The 12,836-nt window shown below is 46.2% G+C and overlaps 1 protein-coding gene across 4 annotated transcripts in view; it reads right to left on the bottom strand.

Moving 5' to 3' along the window:
• TYRO3 (TYRO3 protein tyrosine kinase) overlaps nucleotides 1-12,836 on the bottom strand; it is a 40,540-nt gene that overhangs the window by 23,665 nt on the left and 4,039 nt on the right. For 3 of the 4 annotated variants that reach the window (XM_048065123.2, XM_048065125.2, XM_066997807.1), the window contains exons 3-5: nucleotides 11,151-11,251; nucleotides 6,787-6,957; nucleotides 3,667-3,753 (exon numbers count right to left, since the gene is read on the bottom strand). The exons of the other annotated variant lie outside the window; for it this stretch is intronic. In XM_048065123.2, the coding sequence (XP_047921080.1) occupies nucleotides 3,667-3,753; nucleotides 6,787-6,957; nucleotides 11,151-11,251 (359 nt within the window). The remainder of the gene's footprint in view (nucleotides 1-3,666; nucleotides 3,754-6,786; nucleotides 6,958-11,150; nucleotides 11,252-12,836) is intronic. 4 annotated transcript variants of the gene reach the window in all.

The raw sequence follows: 12,836 nt of genomic DNA on the forward strand, positions 1-12,836 counted from the left end.
AGCGGAAGGGTGTGTTGCTGCATGACCCCAATACCCCGCAGCCGGGGTTGCAGCAGCCTGCTTGGTGCCATGACAGTGCCGCCTCACGTGTCTGCCACTGACCCTCCTGCCGTGCCCAGGGACAGGGCCTGGATGGAGAACCATGCTCCTCCAGCCTCGGAGTTAATAAACTCAAAGGCACTCTGTTTGACAGAGAGGCACTTCGAGGCAAAGGGAGCGTGTATCATGTGGCTGGCACCACACTACCAATTAATGGCTGAGCCAGGAACGAAATCAGGGTTCTCAGACAGGCATTTAATCAGATGTTTGTGCTCCCTACTGTCACACAGCAGCACCAGAGCACGGCTCTTCTGCTCACTCTGACCAGACACCTCCATCAGTGCAGGGGCCTCTAGGATTTCCTTGCATCAACAAAAGCTCATCAGCTCCCTTTTATAATGCTCAATACTTCCATTTGCCTTCTCTTTTTCTCCCAGTGCAATTTCACATAGTTACTTCATATTCTTCCTGATATATTCCTCATCATCTCTTTTTTTACTCCTGAGTCTGTTTTAATTTAAGCATCTCACTCCTGAAAAACTACCAGTTTCATAGACACCAACCTCTCCTCCGACCTTTTGAGCCTCTCTTAAAATCAAAGCTGCTGTACTGAGAAATTCTTCTCTATTGCTCCTCAACAAATTGTACCTTCAAGAGTCCTCTTTCAAAAACCCAAGGGGACTCAGGTCAAGGTTCTACATAAAGACCAAATTTTCCACCTCTCCTGGGCTATATTCAGTGAATAGAAGAAGTGGAAAAGTAATTGCAAACCAGGAGTCCTCCAGCTGCAGCTCCTACGCTGCCAGAGAGCTCTGCCATCTCTCGCCATGCTGAGAACAGCCTCAGCATCTCCTCTACATGAGGCCACCTCTCAGGAGAAATGCTTAGACCCAAGCCCTCCCCCAGGTCTCCAAAGGGCCTGGAGGAGAGGATGGGGCAAGGAATAGATGATGCCACAGATTAACCCTATAAAGCCTTTGCTGTCCAGTAACTAGTTACTAGGATTCAAGGGCAGGGGGCTGCCACCCAGGCAAGAGCAGTGCACATGTGGGTGTGCATGCACATGTGGGGTGGCAGAGCACGGGGCTGGGACACAAGGTGGGCAATGAGTTCTTTGCGAGTTACCTTAGGTTCTTCCATGTCTTGGTTTCTTTCCCTTTTGATCTTGGATATTCAGGTTCATAAGCTCTTTGAGGAGAAAAGAAGGCTGTTTTTTGCTTGCTTGGATATCACCAAAACATTGCCCTGAAGTCTTTATTTAGCTAACGTTCCCATGACTTTTGGGTTCAGCAATGTTATTTTCAACACCGGATTGTGTACCCAAAGGAGGCATGGGCTGTAATATCGGTGAGAATAATCAGCTGCTAAGACATCCATGCAGCAATGGAGACAGCCACTGAAGAGGCTAGCACCTTCCCCTATTTCTGCAATAGGCAGGAGGGATGGATGCACTTCCCCATCACATGCTGGAAAAAAAACAGAGTGGCTGTGGTTTCTGCTGTGCTGTGAAACACAGGATGTGACCCGCAGAGTCTCAGCTGCACCCACGAAGGAGAGCAAAGCCAGTCTGAAAACAGCAGCTTAAGCGTTAAGATAACGTGAGTTAACTTCCTCTGTGTTTGCAGAGTGCCTGGAACAATGGGGCTTTGTACACCGCTGGGGACTGTGGGCTACAATAACAGTAATTTTCTGCTTGGAGTACACCCAGCACATTGTGGGCACTACAGAGAATAGATAATGAACAACAGCAGCAAAGAAGAAATGCTAACAGTTTGTAAATGTCCTAGCAAAAATATTTGCCTCTGAAAACACAGAAGAAACAAATTGTTTAATAAATTGTAGAAAGACTTTAGTCTCCTCATTAGCAGATGGATCTGTGCAAGAGAGGAAAGCACTGACCACGGACGTACAGACAACTGCTCCCAGGAGTCATTTCATTCAATTCCACGTCTATAGGATCAAGGACTAAATGAACATTATCACCGTCTGCTCCTGTTCCTGCTGATGTTCTTACTGGGAAGCTTTGCCTGAACTTTGACAGAGGTTGTACTGGATCTTAAAGGCTTTTTTTTTTTTTTTTTTGCTATTTAAAAGAGCCTCATCACTTCCCCACGTTTATAACTACTTTTTTAAACACATCTTTGAGCTATTACAGTTAGAACCAATAGGACTACTGCTCTGGACTCGACATTTAAAACCTGTTTTTATATCTACAGAAGATGTCACATACTGGTGAAACGTCTGCCAAATCACTTAAATTCACTTTCCTCTGCTCAAAAGCATGCGCGCACACAGAGGCGTATGCTGGTGGTATGTCCTTCACAGACAGGTTGTGTGGATTCATTACCTGATGATTGCCCCTGAAGCATTTGGAGGACTTTTGGCAAAATATAATTGCTGGGAAATATGAAAATTGTGAGGCCTTTATCCCTTCATCTTATTAACGATTAAAAATGTGTTAACATCAAAAAAGAAAAAAAAACAAAACTTGTTCATGCCAAACATTATCTCAAATTATGGCTTTATGCAATTTTTAAAGCTTAATAGCTTTGCGAACTAAACTCTATCCCAGGATAAAAATATCCATACAAGATATATTCCACAATAACTAATTCCCCTGCGTAGACAAGCCTTTAAGGCAACAACTCCAAATGGTTTTAAATTAAGTTGTAAATCTTACTAGTCCAGCACACTGCATTCTTGGCATAGCAGTAACCACAACATTTGTCCTGAAGAAAAACACACCGTAGGAACGCTAGATCTACAGCTGGGTTTTAAGCTATACCTTAATGCGTACTAGCTAATACAACTCTGAATTTGATATAGACATAAGCGTTTGCTCTTATTCAGGCTGAGCAATAAGCTACTGCTTGGAACAAATTATTTTTGTGACACGTCTCTCTCCTGGAACTGATAATTATATCATTTAATGCGCGTTAAAGCACGACTAAAAATTCAAATGCAGAAGCATCCCAACATGAAGAGGAGGGGAAGAGCTGACTTCTCCGATTACCCCCCTGTTTCAGTCACCTGGATGCACAGAGGAAATGTGGCAGCAGCTTAGGGACTCCAAACAGCAGCTGCCCATGCAAGGGCTAGGGATTATTTGTTTTGAACAAGTTTCTAAAGGGGAAAGAACAAAAAAATAAGATCCATAAAGAACAGTGTGGATGAGTAGGTTTTACTGGCCACTGGTGATTGCCTTCCTTTCCTTTTTTCAGCATCTAATATGACGCCAACAGAAGCAAGCAGAAATAATGGCCTCTTTAGCTCTAACAAGACCCATCTATCTCCAAGCAGGAGAGATTTCCCCAGCTTTGGTTTAGATGATATCCAGCTACTTCTCTCACAAACAATTTGACTGCTCCGACTCTCTACATTTCAAGGAGAAACTGCTATTTGACATCATGTTTCCATTCCTGTATCAGATGCGTTTTATTCCCAGCAGCCTGGGATACGGCCCCGCACAGCAAGCAGGAGTTGCCAGAAGAGCACAAAGCATTATTTCAGCTGCTGGCAGCTCCAGCCAGTGCTGCTTGCTGGCAGCTTCGAGACAGCCCCTTGCATTAGGGAGCCCTTCCTTCCCTCCCCACAGAGCAAACCCATCTCCCGTGCCCATTCTCTCACCTTTAATTTGAACAGTGGCTGTCCGAGATGAAGACAATCCCTTTACGTTGTGAGCTTCGCAGGAGAACACTGTGCTTTGATTAATACCTGGAGGTTGGCCAAGAAAAGGAAAGGAAACACAAACAGCTATATAATCCAGCTCCAACCGTCGGCAGAATTTCAATTGCGTGACATCCAGCTCATGCTGCACAGGCAGTTGGAGGGCTGAGCTGGGTGCCAGTCAAAGGCACGTGGATTTCAATGTAATTAATGTGCCAACCACATTTTTAATGGAGAGTGTGTGGCAATGTAGAAGAGCTTCCCTTGGAGCTTCAGAAAGCACTGAAAAAGAAGGATGAACCTGGCAGAACAGCAGATCACAGCACTCAGTTTGGAGATGTCCCTTTCTCGCGTGCTGGCAAGCTTCCTTGGAGCAAGGACCATGCAGAACCACGGGTTTGTACAACCCATCAGCACCCCGGAGCTCAGCTTGCCACCTGAGCACCTCTGCAACCTGAAGCACAGCCACCTGGTAGCTGGGCTGGGAGCCCAAGCAGACTTCCAACCAAATATTGCAGGCTTCGAGCTAATGCCCACCTGTCCCTTGCCTTTCATCCAACTTTTGGAGACAAGCAAAGGAAATGGAAGCAAAATGCTACTGCATCTGCATGGAGGCACTCTCCAGGGGTGATTCACTACAAGGGATGGTTATGCACCCTCTCTTTTGTGAGCATCTGTCCATCTGAAGGGCCTGAACATGGCATCATACTGATGCCCAGCTGCTCCAAGGTGCATATTGGCATTGTTAATTAATCATGACTGGGACACATTTGCAAAGCTGCCTGGAGAGGTGTGGCCAGCATCCGTTTTCACTCCGCTGGGCTCTATCTGAGAAAAGCTAAGGGTTGGCCCACTACGGGCATGCAGTTCAGGAGGCAAAAGGTCTCTTGGAACTGCAGGAAGTAGCTTGCACAGTGTCCATCTTTGCCTTTCGATTCATCTTCCAAGAGCCTGCAGTTGACAGCATTGCAAAGAAGGTGTACTGAAGGAGAGGAGGGACTGCCATAAAACAAAAGAGTAAAACATTTTGGCACCATCCACTCACCCCAGTGAACCAGAGGAAAAGGCTGACAGCGGGCAGCAGAGCAGAGGAGCACCTGATGCATGAGGCACTCCCAAAAGACAGAAGCAAACACAGTCCTGCCCTGAGGAAAACGCAAAGTACACCACAAGCTAAGAACCCCTGCTCTCCAGCACCATTGTCAGCACTGCTTTCCAAACACAATAGCCCTTTTACCAAACTGACTGCTTGCTGAACAAAGGTTTGCTTTCTGGCTACTACTTTATCATTTTCTTCAGGATTTGATACTTTCTTTAGCTAGCAATGCCTGACCAACCGTAATTTTGACATGCCTTGGCAATCTGACCGTGCAGCTTATGTTCTCCTACATGTTCTCTATGGCAAAGAAAAGATCCACCCAAGGAACATCCCAAAAAGCACTACAGAGTTATATTTCTAAGTTATCCAGAAAAGAGTTTCCATGCTAGAAAACTATTAATTTTGTGTTCTTCCCCCGATTAAATAAAATAAAATGCTAGCACCTGAGTGCATTATAGATGAGCACTCTTCTGCAAGACAGGGTTGGGCATCTCAGCTCCATCAGCACCTGCTGAAGCCGTGTACAAGAGAGGCACAGGTCCTCTTGTCACTAACAAACAGCTGCACACATCCCCGCTTAATTCTCAGAACAATATTATCCCTAACCAGCAAGGGCTCCTATCTATCTGGAGTGGAAGAGAAAAGGACAAACAAAGGTGCTGGTGAGGAAAATATATAATACCAGTCTATTTGGAGAGTCACTAGGAGCAGCTACCCTTCTTCAGGCCCCCACATCACTGCTCTACAATGACAAAAATTTTGTGAGGCACCGTGGGGATGAGTTCAGGGGAGGGAGGGAGACCTTTTCTTGTTATCGTCTTTCCCCTCTCCATTATCTGTCTTTTCAGTTTTCATTTCAACTGGCAGATTCTATCATAAGGGAGCAGTTTTCATTTCCAACTTTGAACAGCACCCAGTGGCTATGTAAGAGAGAGAGCAGATGATAAAACCATCGCAAATCACAAACCAAGTTTTGATTTACATACAAATTAGGTTTAAAGGGAAGGCTTAATAGAATTGGATAGCTTGAAGGATGGCCAGAGATTTACAGAGAGAAACTCCCCCTGGGTGTAACTGTATTAACACTGAGGAAGAGGCCCCAGAGATGAATCTGAGTCGTAAAACCTAGCTAGTTCGAGTTTGACTCACAGCCGCTGAGAATAATAGCAGCAAAGAGAAGAAATATCACAAAGGTGTTGGAGAAGTAACTAGAATTAAGTTACCTTTACAAGGTAACAACAGGAATAGCTACAGTCAGTTCCCGGTAGGTGTATGTCATCCTTCCCTGAAAGCAGGCTGAGGAGAGGCCCAAATACCTACTGCCTCCTGAGGTCTCCAGCTGATGCGGGGGGGAAGGCAGTCTTACCATCATGTGCTAGCACCCACTCTGGGGCAAACCTCAGTCTCTGAGGATATCAACCAGCCCACTTTAGCACCAATACAAACGGCCTAGAAGCGTCAAACAATTACATGAGGTGGTCAGGTTTTAGTGATAAGAGCATCCAGCAAGTCTACAAGACCAGAGCAGGGGAGGAGAGCAGAAAGCAGTGTGGGATGTGGCTGTGCATGGGGGCAGGAGGTGGCATCTGTTACATGCAAATGCTTTTAGGTTTCTAAGCCAAAAGTCACCAAGAGAGTCATTTACTAAAGCCATAAACACGCCCCATGAGGTAGAATAACAAAAGAGGGACCCAATGCATCACCTGTCCAGTAGCATCTTTACCACGGTGCCAGCCCCACCCAAGCTCTGCAAAGCCTGCATGCCTCAAGCCAGCAAAAAAATACACTGGGCTATAAGCATCCCTTGAGATGATCTGCCTTCATACGTGATCATGTATGACAGTCTGTGCTTTCAAGGTGCAGTCAAAGACTGTTCCCACACTATGTGGCTACCCAGTGTCACTAGGCATGAGCAGAAGAGAGCTCTCCCTCTCCACGCTTCTGATGCTCAAAGTGATCCCCTGCATTGGCAGTAGCCTTACCTGACACATTTAGGATGGAGGGGGAGATGTCTGGAAGCCCCACTCTAGAGTCTCCCATCCACCAGACAATTGTCACTGGTTCAGGGGGACCAACAGCAGCACAGGCCATATGAAATGGGGCATTAGGGGACACGGATACATCCTCAGGTTCCACAGTAAAGTAGGGTACACCTAGAAAAGCAACAGACAAGTGATAATAACTTGAGAGGCTCCTCCTGTCTCTGTTTGTTACCACTAATACCAGTGCCCAACACTGGACACCCATCTGTCCTGCCCCTATACCTAATCTGACTCTGTCCAAGCCCTTCACAAAATAAACCAGATTACCTTGGGATGTGAATGACCACACACTCCCACTACAAGTCAGTGAGAACAGAGTGCTTTCTTCCTAAAATGCCTTCGAAAAGACTCTTTCACTGTGTCTCCTTCAAAACTCCCATATAAAGTAGCCTTTAACAGCAGAATTTGCTCAACTTTTCAGTTGAGAAATTGGAGTTTAAAGAGGAAGCAGTCAGTATCTGTAGCTGTGTCTGCCACCACTTTTAAAGGACACCTAACCCAGCTGCAGGTACTTCTTGCCACGCATTAAAAACTGAACTTTGTAAACACGCTGAACTAGCTGCTGTGACAAACCCATGAATGAGGAAAGAATTCCCCTGGTGAGAGGCAGGGATCACTTACACTCTCTCTGCATAATCTAATTGAATGGAGCAGCTGCCCAGCATGCTCAGCACCGAGAGAACCAGGCTGCCCTGAAATTAGGGGTAATTTGTTACAGAGCTAATACGGACACAGCTCTCTCAATAAGTATCTGTTTGCTGCAGTGGCAAAATTCCTGTTTGGTGCAACAGGCCTTGGATCAGACCCACAGGGAGCTGCAGTGCTGCTACCTCAGGTCTTCTCTCAACTGGTAAGAGTTAATGGAGCTCAGCACATCAAAACGTGTGGTTTCTCTTACAGGCAATGCCAAGCCTCTGGTGATTTCAGTGCTCCCACCTAGTTGCACAAAGTTTCAGCAGCCGTCAGTATCAGTGCTGACCGTGCAGACCAGTTGACACCCACTTCTGGTAACTGCTGGAGGAACCAAGGCCTGAAGAAATGCTGGGCTCCTTTTAAACTCAAGCACAGCTGCCAATGACTGTCTACACCAAAACAAGAAATAAGATAACCTCAGCTGAAGAAAATGTTTGGAAAACTGCTGATTTACCACTTCACAGAAAGAGGAACCAGCGATACTGGGCATTCACATGCTTCAGGCACACTGTCTGTCCTTGGCCACGGAGACGACAGGCCCGAGTGGCTCCAGCTGCCATGGCACATGCTGAGCACCTCCAAAAGCAGGCAATTAACGTTGGTGCCGAAACATGGATTTAGGAGCCTAATGCTTGACATTCCCCCTGCACTCTGACTGGAAGTGGTGTCCTCAGTCTTTTACTGAGGCCACTGTTTGCATTTTTTAGGTGGCAGTTTATCTGTGCCCTCCTCTCCTCCTTGCCACTTGTCCCTTTAGAGTGGCAGGTAAATGAAAAAAAGCTAACATAGGTCTAGAAATAGGTCACCCAGGAATGACAGCGCCTATCCGTACAAAGGCTAACGCTCAGGACAGGTATATCCATCATGATTCATTGCTGGTTTCTGCTTACATGCTTTGCTTTATTTTTTTATTGCAGTCCTACTTAAACAGTAAAAGTGAACAAACTTTCCAAATACCAGCTGTGACACCTCCACCTGCTTTGACCTCCTTTTCTAAGGAAGGCCCAAGGGGAAAATACCAGCGTCTCTTCTACCCGTGAGCTGGATCCCTGCCTGCTGTCCCTTTGCCATGGTACCCGAGGTAACCTTTCAGGAGGATCCTGCCCAGCTCAGCAGGTTTTCTCACTTTAGGAGCAACTAACCAGATCAGACAAGACCACAATTAAAAACTCTTGTAGTTCAGGGTGTGCAGCTGACTCATCCAGCTCAGGAACTTGCACTACCCCGTCAGGATGTTACCTGGACACCTTGCAGTCTGTGGCACGTTTACCCTCCTAGTTCCTGGTGCAAGAGGCAAGTGCCAGCACCCACACCTCACAGATGCACCATGGAAGCAGTGAGCTGCCAACAGCCAGGAAAGCAGAGGCAAAATAGGGAAATGAGCCTGTGTATTCCCTGTTCCAAGCCCTCTTCCATATCATTCCCACAGGGACGGCCTTTTTCTACAGCTCAGTTTTCAGACAGCATTAAGGAGGCATGTCCATGTGGGTTGGGCTGGTGTGCTGACTCTGTAGCCACAACAAGGGCCAGCAGCCCCAGGGGCCAGCCCCACAGCCAGGGGTGTAATTTCAGACAAAGTTCTGTAAGAGAGATAATCTTCATTTTCAGATGGTCCCACTCTGCAGCGTGCCTCTTGGATTACATCTCCAGGCATCGAACACTATCATGTTCTTGGTAAGGCCAGAATCTAGTTTCTAAACCAGAAATAGTTTCAAAGTCTTTTTTTTTTCTTCGTAAATTCTGAGGAGTTTTTCATAAGATCAAACATTTTAGTGGTATCACAGGCACAGTTCAAATACCATCGATACAAATTCTGCTTAGCTCACTTTGAGTTAGATACCAATAGCCTATGCTTGTGTTGTACGGTATACTTGAAGGGTGTCAACACCTACCAAGGGCTGCAGGAGACGAAGGCAAACATCCCCTCTCAGCCAAAGAGAACAATTGCTATAAAAACAGCAAATAACTTCTAGACAAAGCTGGTATGCCCAGGGAAGAAATACATACAGAGATAACAGTGCTGGTGGGACTGATAGGCTTTTGCATTCCCTAGTTTTCTTACGCTAACTGCTGATAGCTTTTTTTTTAATCCACCCCTTATCACTACTTGTTAATTTTTATTTTTTCCCCACTGAGTCCCATCTCACATGACTACACGCTCAGTTCAGGTTTAACTATCTTCTGTCATACTTGCTTTTCTCTTAAAATGACCAGTTACATTTTTAACTTATGGTTCTGTTGTAAGCCTTGGCCTTCATTTTCAGAACTCCCCCTTATCTAGCTGCAACTGTTTTTTGTGACTTTGTTATTTTTTGCCTGCACTACCCAGAAGGGCTCCTTTGTTTTTGAGATTGCTTAGCACACTGAGCTACCCAATCACTTCTAATGCACCCAACACGCAAATGCAGCCACCTCTGGAGGGGGCCATGGTAATTGGAATAAAAATAGAAACCTGCACAAAAGAAAATTTTACGCTGTAAACAGTGTTCTCCAGATGAAACCGCACCTGAAATTTTAGGTGGATGAAACCCTGGAACTCACGGAAGACAGAAGGTAAGCATTCCTCCTCCCACGAGGACTGCTACAAATATTTCCATGGCTCTGGATGAGTGAGACCTGTGCTGTAAAAATGTCACCCAAACCACACCACCTCCTGAGACACACAACCCATGTCCCCTCTTCAAGAGCACCAATTCAGCTCTGGCCCAAAATATTACCAATTACATCCAAAAATCCAGCTCTTGCTGCAAATACACCGTCCCTCTCAACTGTCTCACCAAATATTACACTATCCCAGTACTACCAGCTTCTGAAGATCTAAAATGATCATGGGTCAAGGGAAATGAAACTAGAGGCAATGAGAAGCCATCAATCCACTCTGCCTTGGGTAACTTTTGGACAATCACCTACAACTTCCTCTTTATCAGACAAGACTAGGCAAAACAGTGCAACATGAACAGTCATGGCTGTGAGGCACTGATGTATAACACTTCTACTGAAACTCTCAAAATCAGGCTAAAGCTGTACTTTGCCCTCAAAGAATTGTTTGACCGATACATAGAAACAGCTGTGGCCCTGCCTTGAGAAGAGGGTTGTACGAGATGATTCTCATGGATCCCTTTCAACCTAAACCGTCCCGTAATTGTATGAATTGTTTAAAGATCAAAGCAACAGTGGATTGAGGGGCTGGAAGGAAATGTGTGTGCATGAAAGTGTTGCCCAGAGAAGCTGTGGATGCCCCATCCCTGTTGGTGTTCAAGGCCAGGTTGGATGGGGCCTTAGCCAACCTGGTCTAGTGGGTGGCATCCCTGCCTATGGCAGGGGGATCGGAGGTAGATGATCTTTAAGGTCCACTCTAACCCAAGCCATTCTATGAAACAATCTTTCACTTGCTTCGCAATGTGCCAAAATAAATCCAGAAGGCTAACACACTGACAGCTCCTTTCCTTGAAGCTACTCTCCTATCATTTCTTATCTGCCCTATAGTGATCTCACTGCAGTTATCAGGAATGATTCAGAGCTAAGAGGCCTGTCACTTCCACCTCACTTCCACCTACGGTATATTGGTGGGTCAACCCTGAAAGGAAACCAGCACTACTACTACTCCTTACCTTCCACTATGAGCCACACTTGCTGTGATTCTTCCTTCTTCCCCCCGTTCTCAACCTGGCACCAGTACTTCCCAGAATCTGTCCGCTCGACGGATTTCAAGCTGAAAAAAGTCAAAAGCCATATCGATATTTTACGTGGATAAAGCATGTTTGTGCCCCAAAGGACCCTCCAGCATTTGACAAACCAGATGCACGGACAACACCCACTGAAATGCCGCCAGCCCTAGGGAGGAAGGCAAAGCCAGCCAGCACAAAGCACGCGGCAAAGCAGTGGAGAAAGGAGGCTCCTCTCTAGGGTGGATGGAAAGAATCCTCAGCAGAGCAGACAGCCTTCCTCCAAAATGTGCTCGCAGGAAACCCGTAATTTGTCCTTTGAGAGTAGGAAGGGGTTGCTCATCTCCTTGACTCTGAATTGTGACTCTAGCTGGTCTTCAAGAGCGGCATCTTAGCCTACAGCGCCCGAGCTAGTGGGAAACTCCAAATCACATGCTTCCAACGAGCCTGAATGTTTTGCTTTGGTTAGGTGATAGGACTGCCTCATATGGGAATAAATGGGTCAGAAGAGGTCCCCTCTCATTTCAACTGTGCTTAGTGTTATTCTTATCCTAAGAGCATTTCACACCACAAAACTACTTGGGCCTTTCGGTTGGTGATTTCAAAGGGGTTATGCTGGCGTCCAGCACAGGGCCTCACACCACAAACCATTCTACCCGTTCTACATCCTCCCTTGCTCAGCAACAACTCTCCTGAGAAGATGCATTCAAGCAAGGGAAAGCAGTCACAGGGACTGAGCAGTTCAGCAGAGAAATTCTCTTCCTCATTCCACCACTGGGTATCTGCGGTACGTCAAGTGTCTCTAAGAGCATGAGGTGAATAAGGGCAGAATTTGGGACCAAAGCTACAAGTTCTCAGCTACCAAAGGCACCAGTGTGACTCTGAGTGCCCATCAATGTACAAATGCTAATTGCCCCCCCCCCCCCAGGATGCACAGCAGATTTGATGCTGGCTTTTCTAATGCTAGCAGTCCATCTTGGGGAAGGGGAGGAATTTCTCAGATGGAAGACTGAACAGGGAGAGCATTTGCTGAAATGCACAAAATGGTCCCGCTACAGCCTGATTTTCAGAGCTGTACCTTCAACAGGAATCAGCTGTCCTGCCCATCCAGCCGCATGTTCTGAAACAGCGATTGCAGTGGAGAGTCACACAGCGGGTGGTAGAAATGATCACTTTAGTAGGAGAAAGGAAAAAGGAGAGAAATATGGACACATCTGGATTTAGCACCCTAACTTAGCCCTGGGGCTGCAGGAAGTTCTCAGTGGAGAAAAACAAGATGTGAGAAGACTGACAGTGGCAAAGCAGAAAAGGGAGAAGTAAATGATATAGATTCAAGACAAACTGTTTCCACAACATAACATTATGCAACAGTTTTGCTAGGCACCGATTTTTTTCCTACCAGAACATTTATTACAGACAGGCTCTATCACAGAGACTTCTAGTTGCTAGAATAGGAGACTCCATGCAACGGCAAGCCAAGAGACCTAAGAGGAGATGAAGCCTGAGCTCACAGAAGAGTGATTCTCAGCCAGTCAACGGTTTTGAGCCCTCACAGCGACGGCACGCTTGCTTGTACAAGCTCCTTTTATGCATAGATAAAGAGCCGGAGGAGAACCTTGGGTCTTGTTTAGC

The sequence above is a fragment of the Anser cygnoides genome, chromosome 5 (assembly GCF_040182565.1).
Source record: "Anser cygnoides isolate HZ-2024a breed goose chromosome 5, Taihu_goose_T2T_genome, whole genome shotgun sequence".
In the NCBI taxonomy this organism is placed as follows: Eukaryota; Metazoa; Chordata; class Aves; order Anseriformes; family Anatidae; genus Anser; species Anser cygnoides.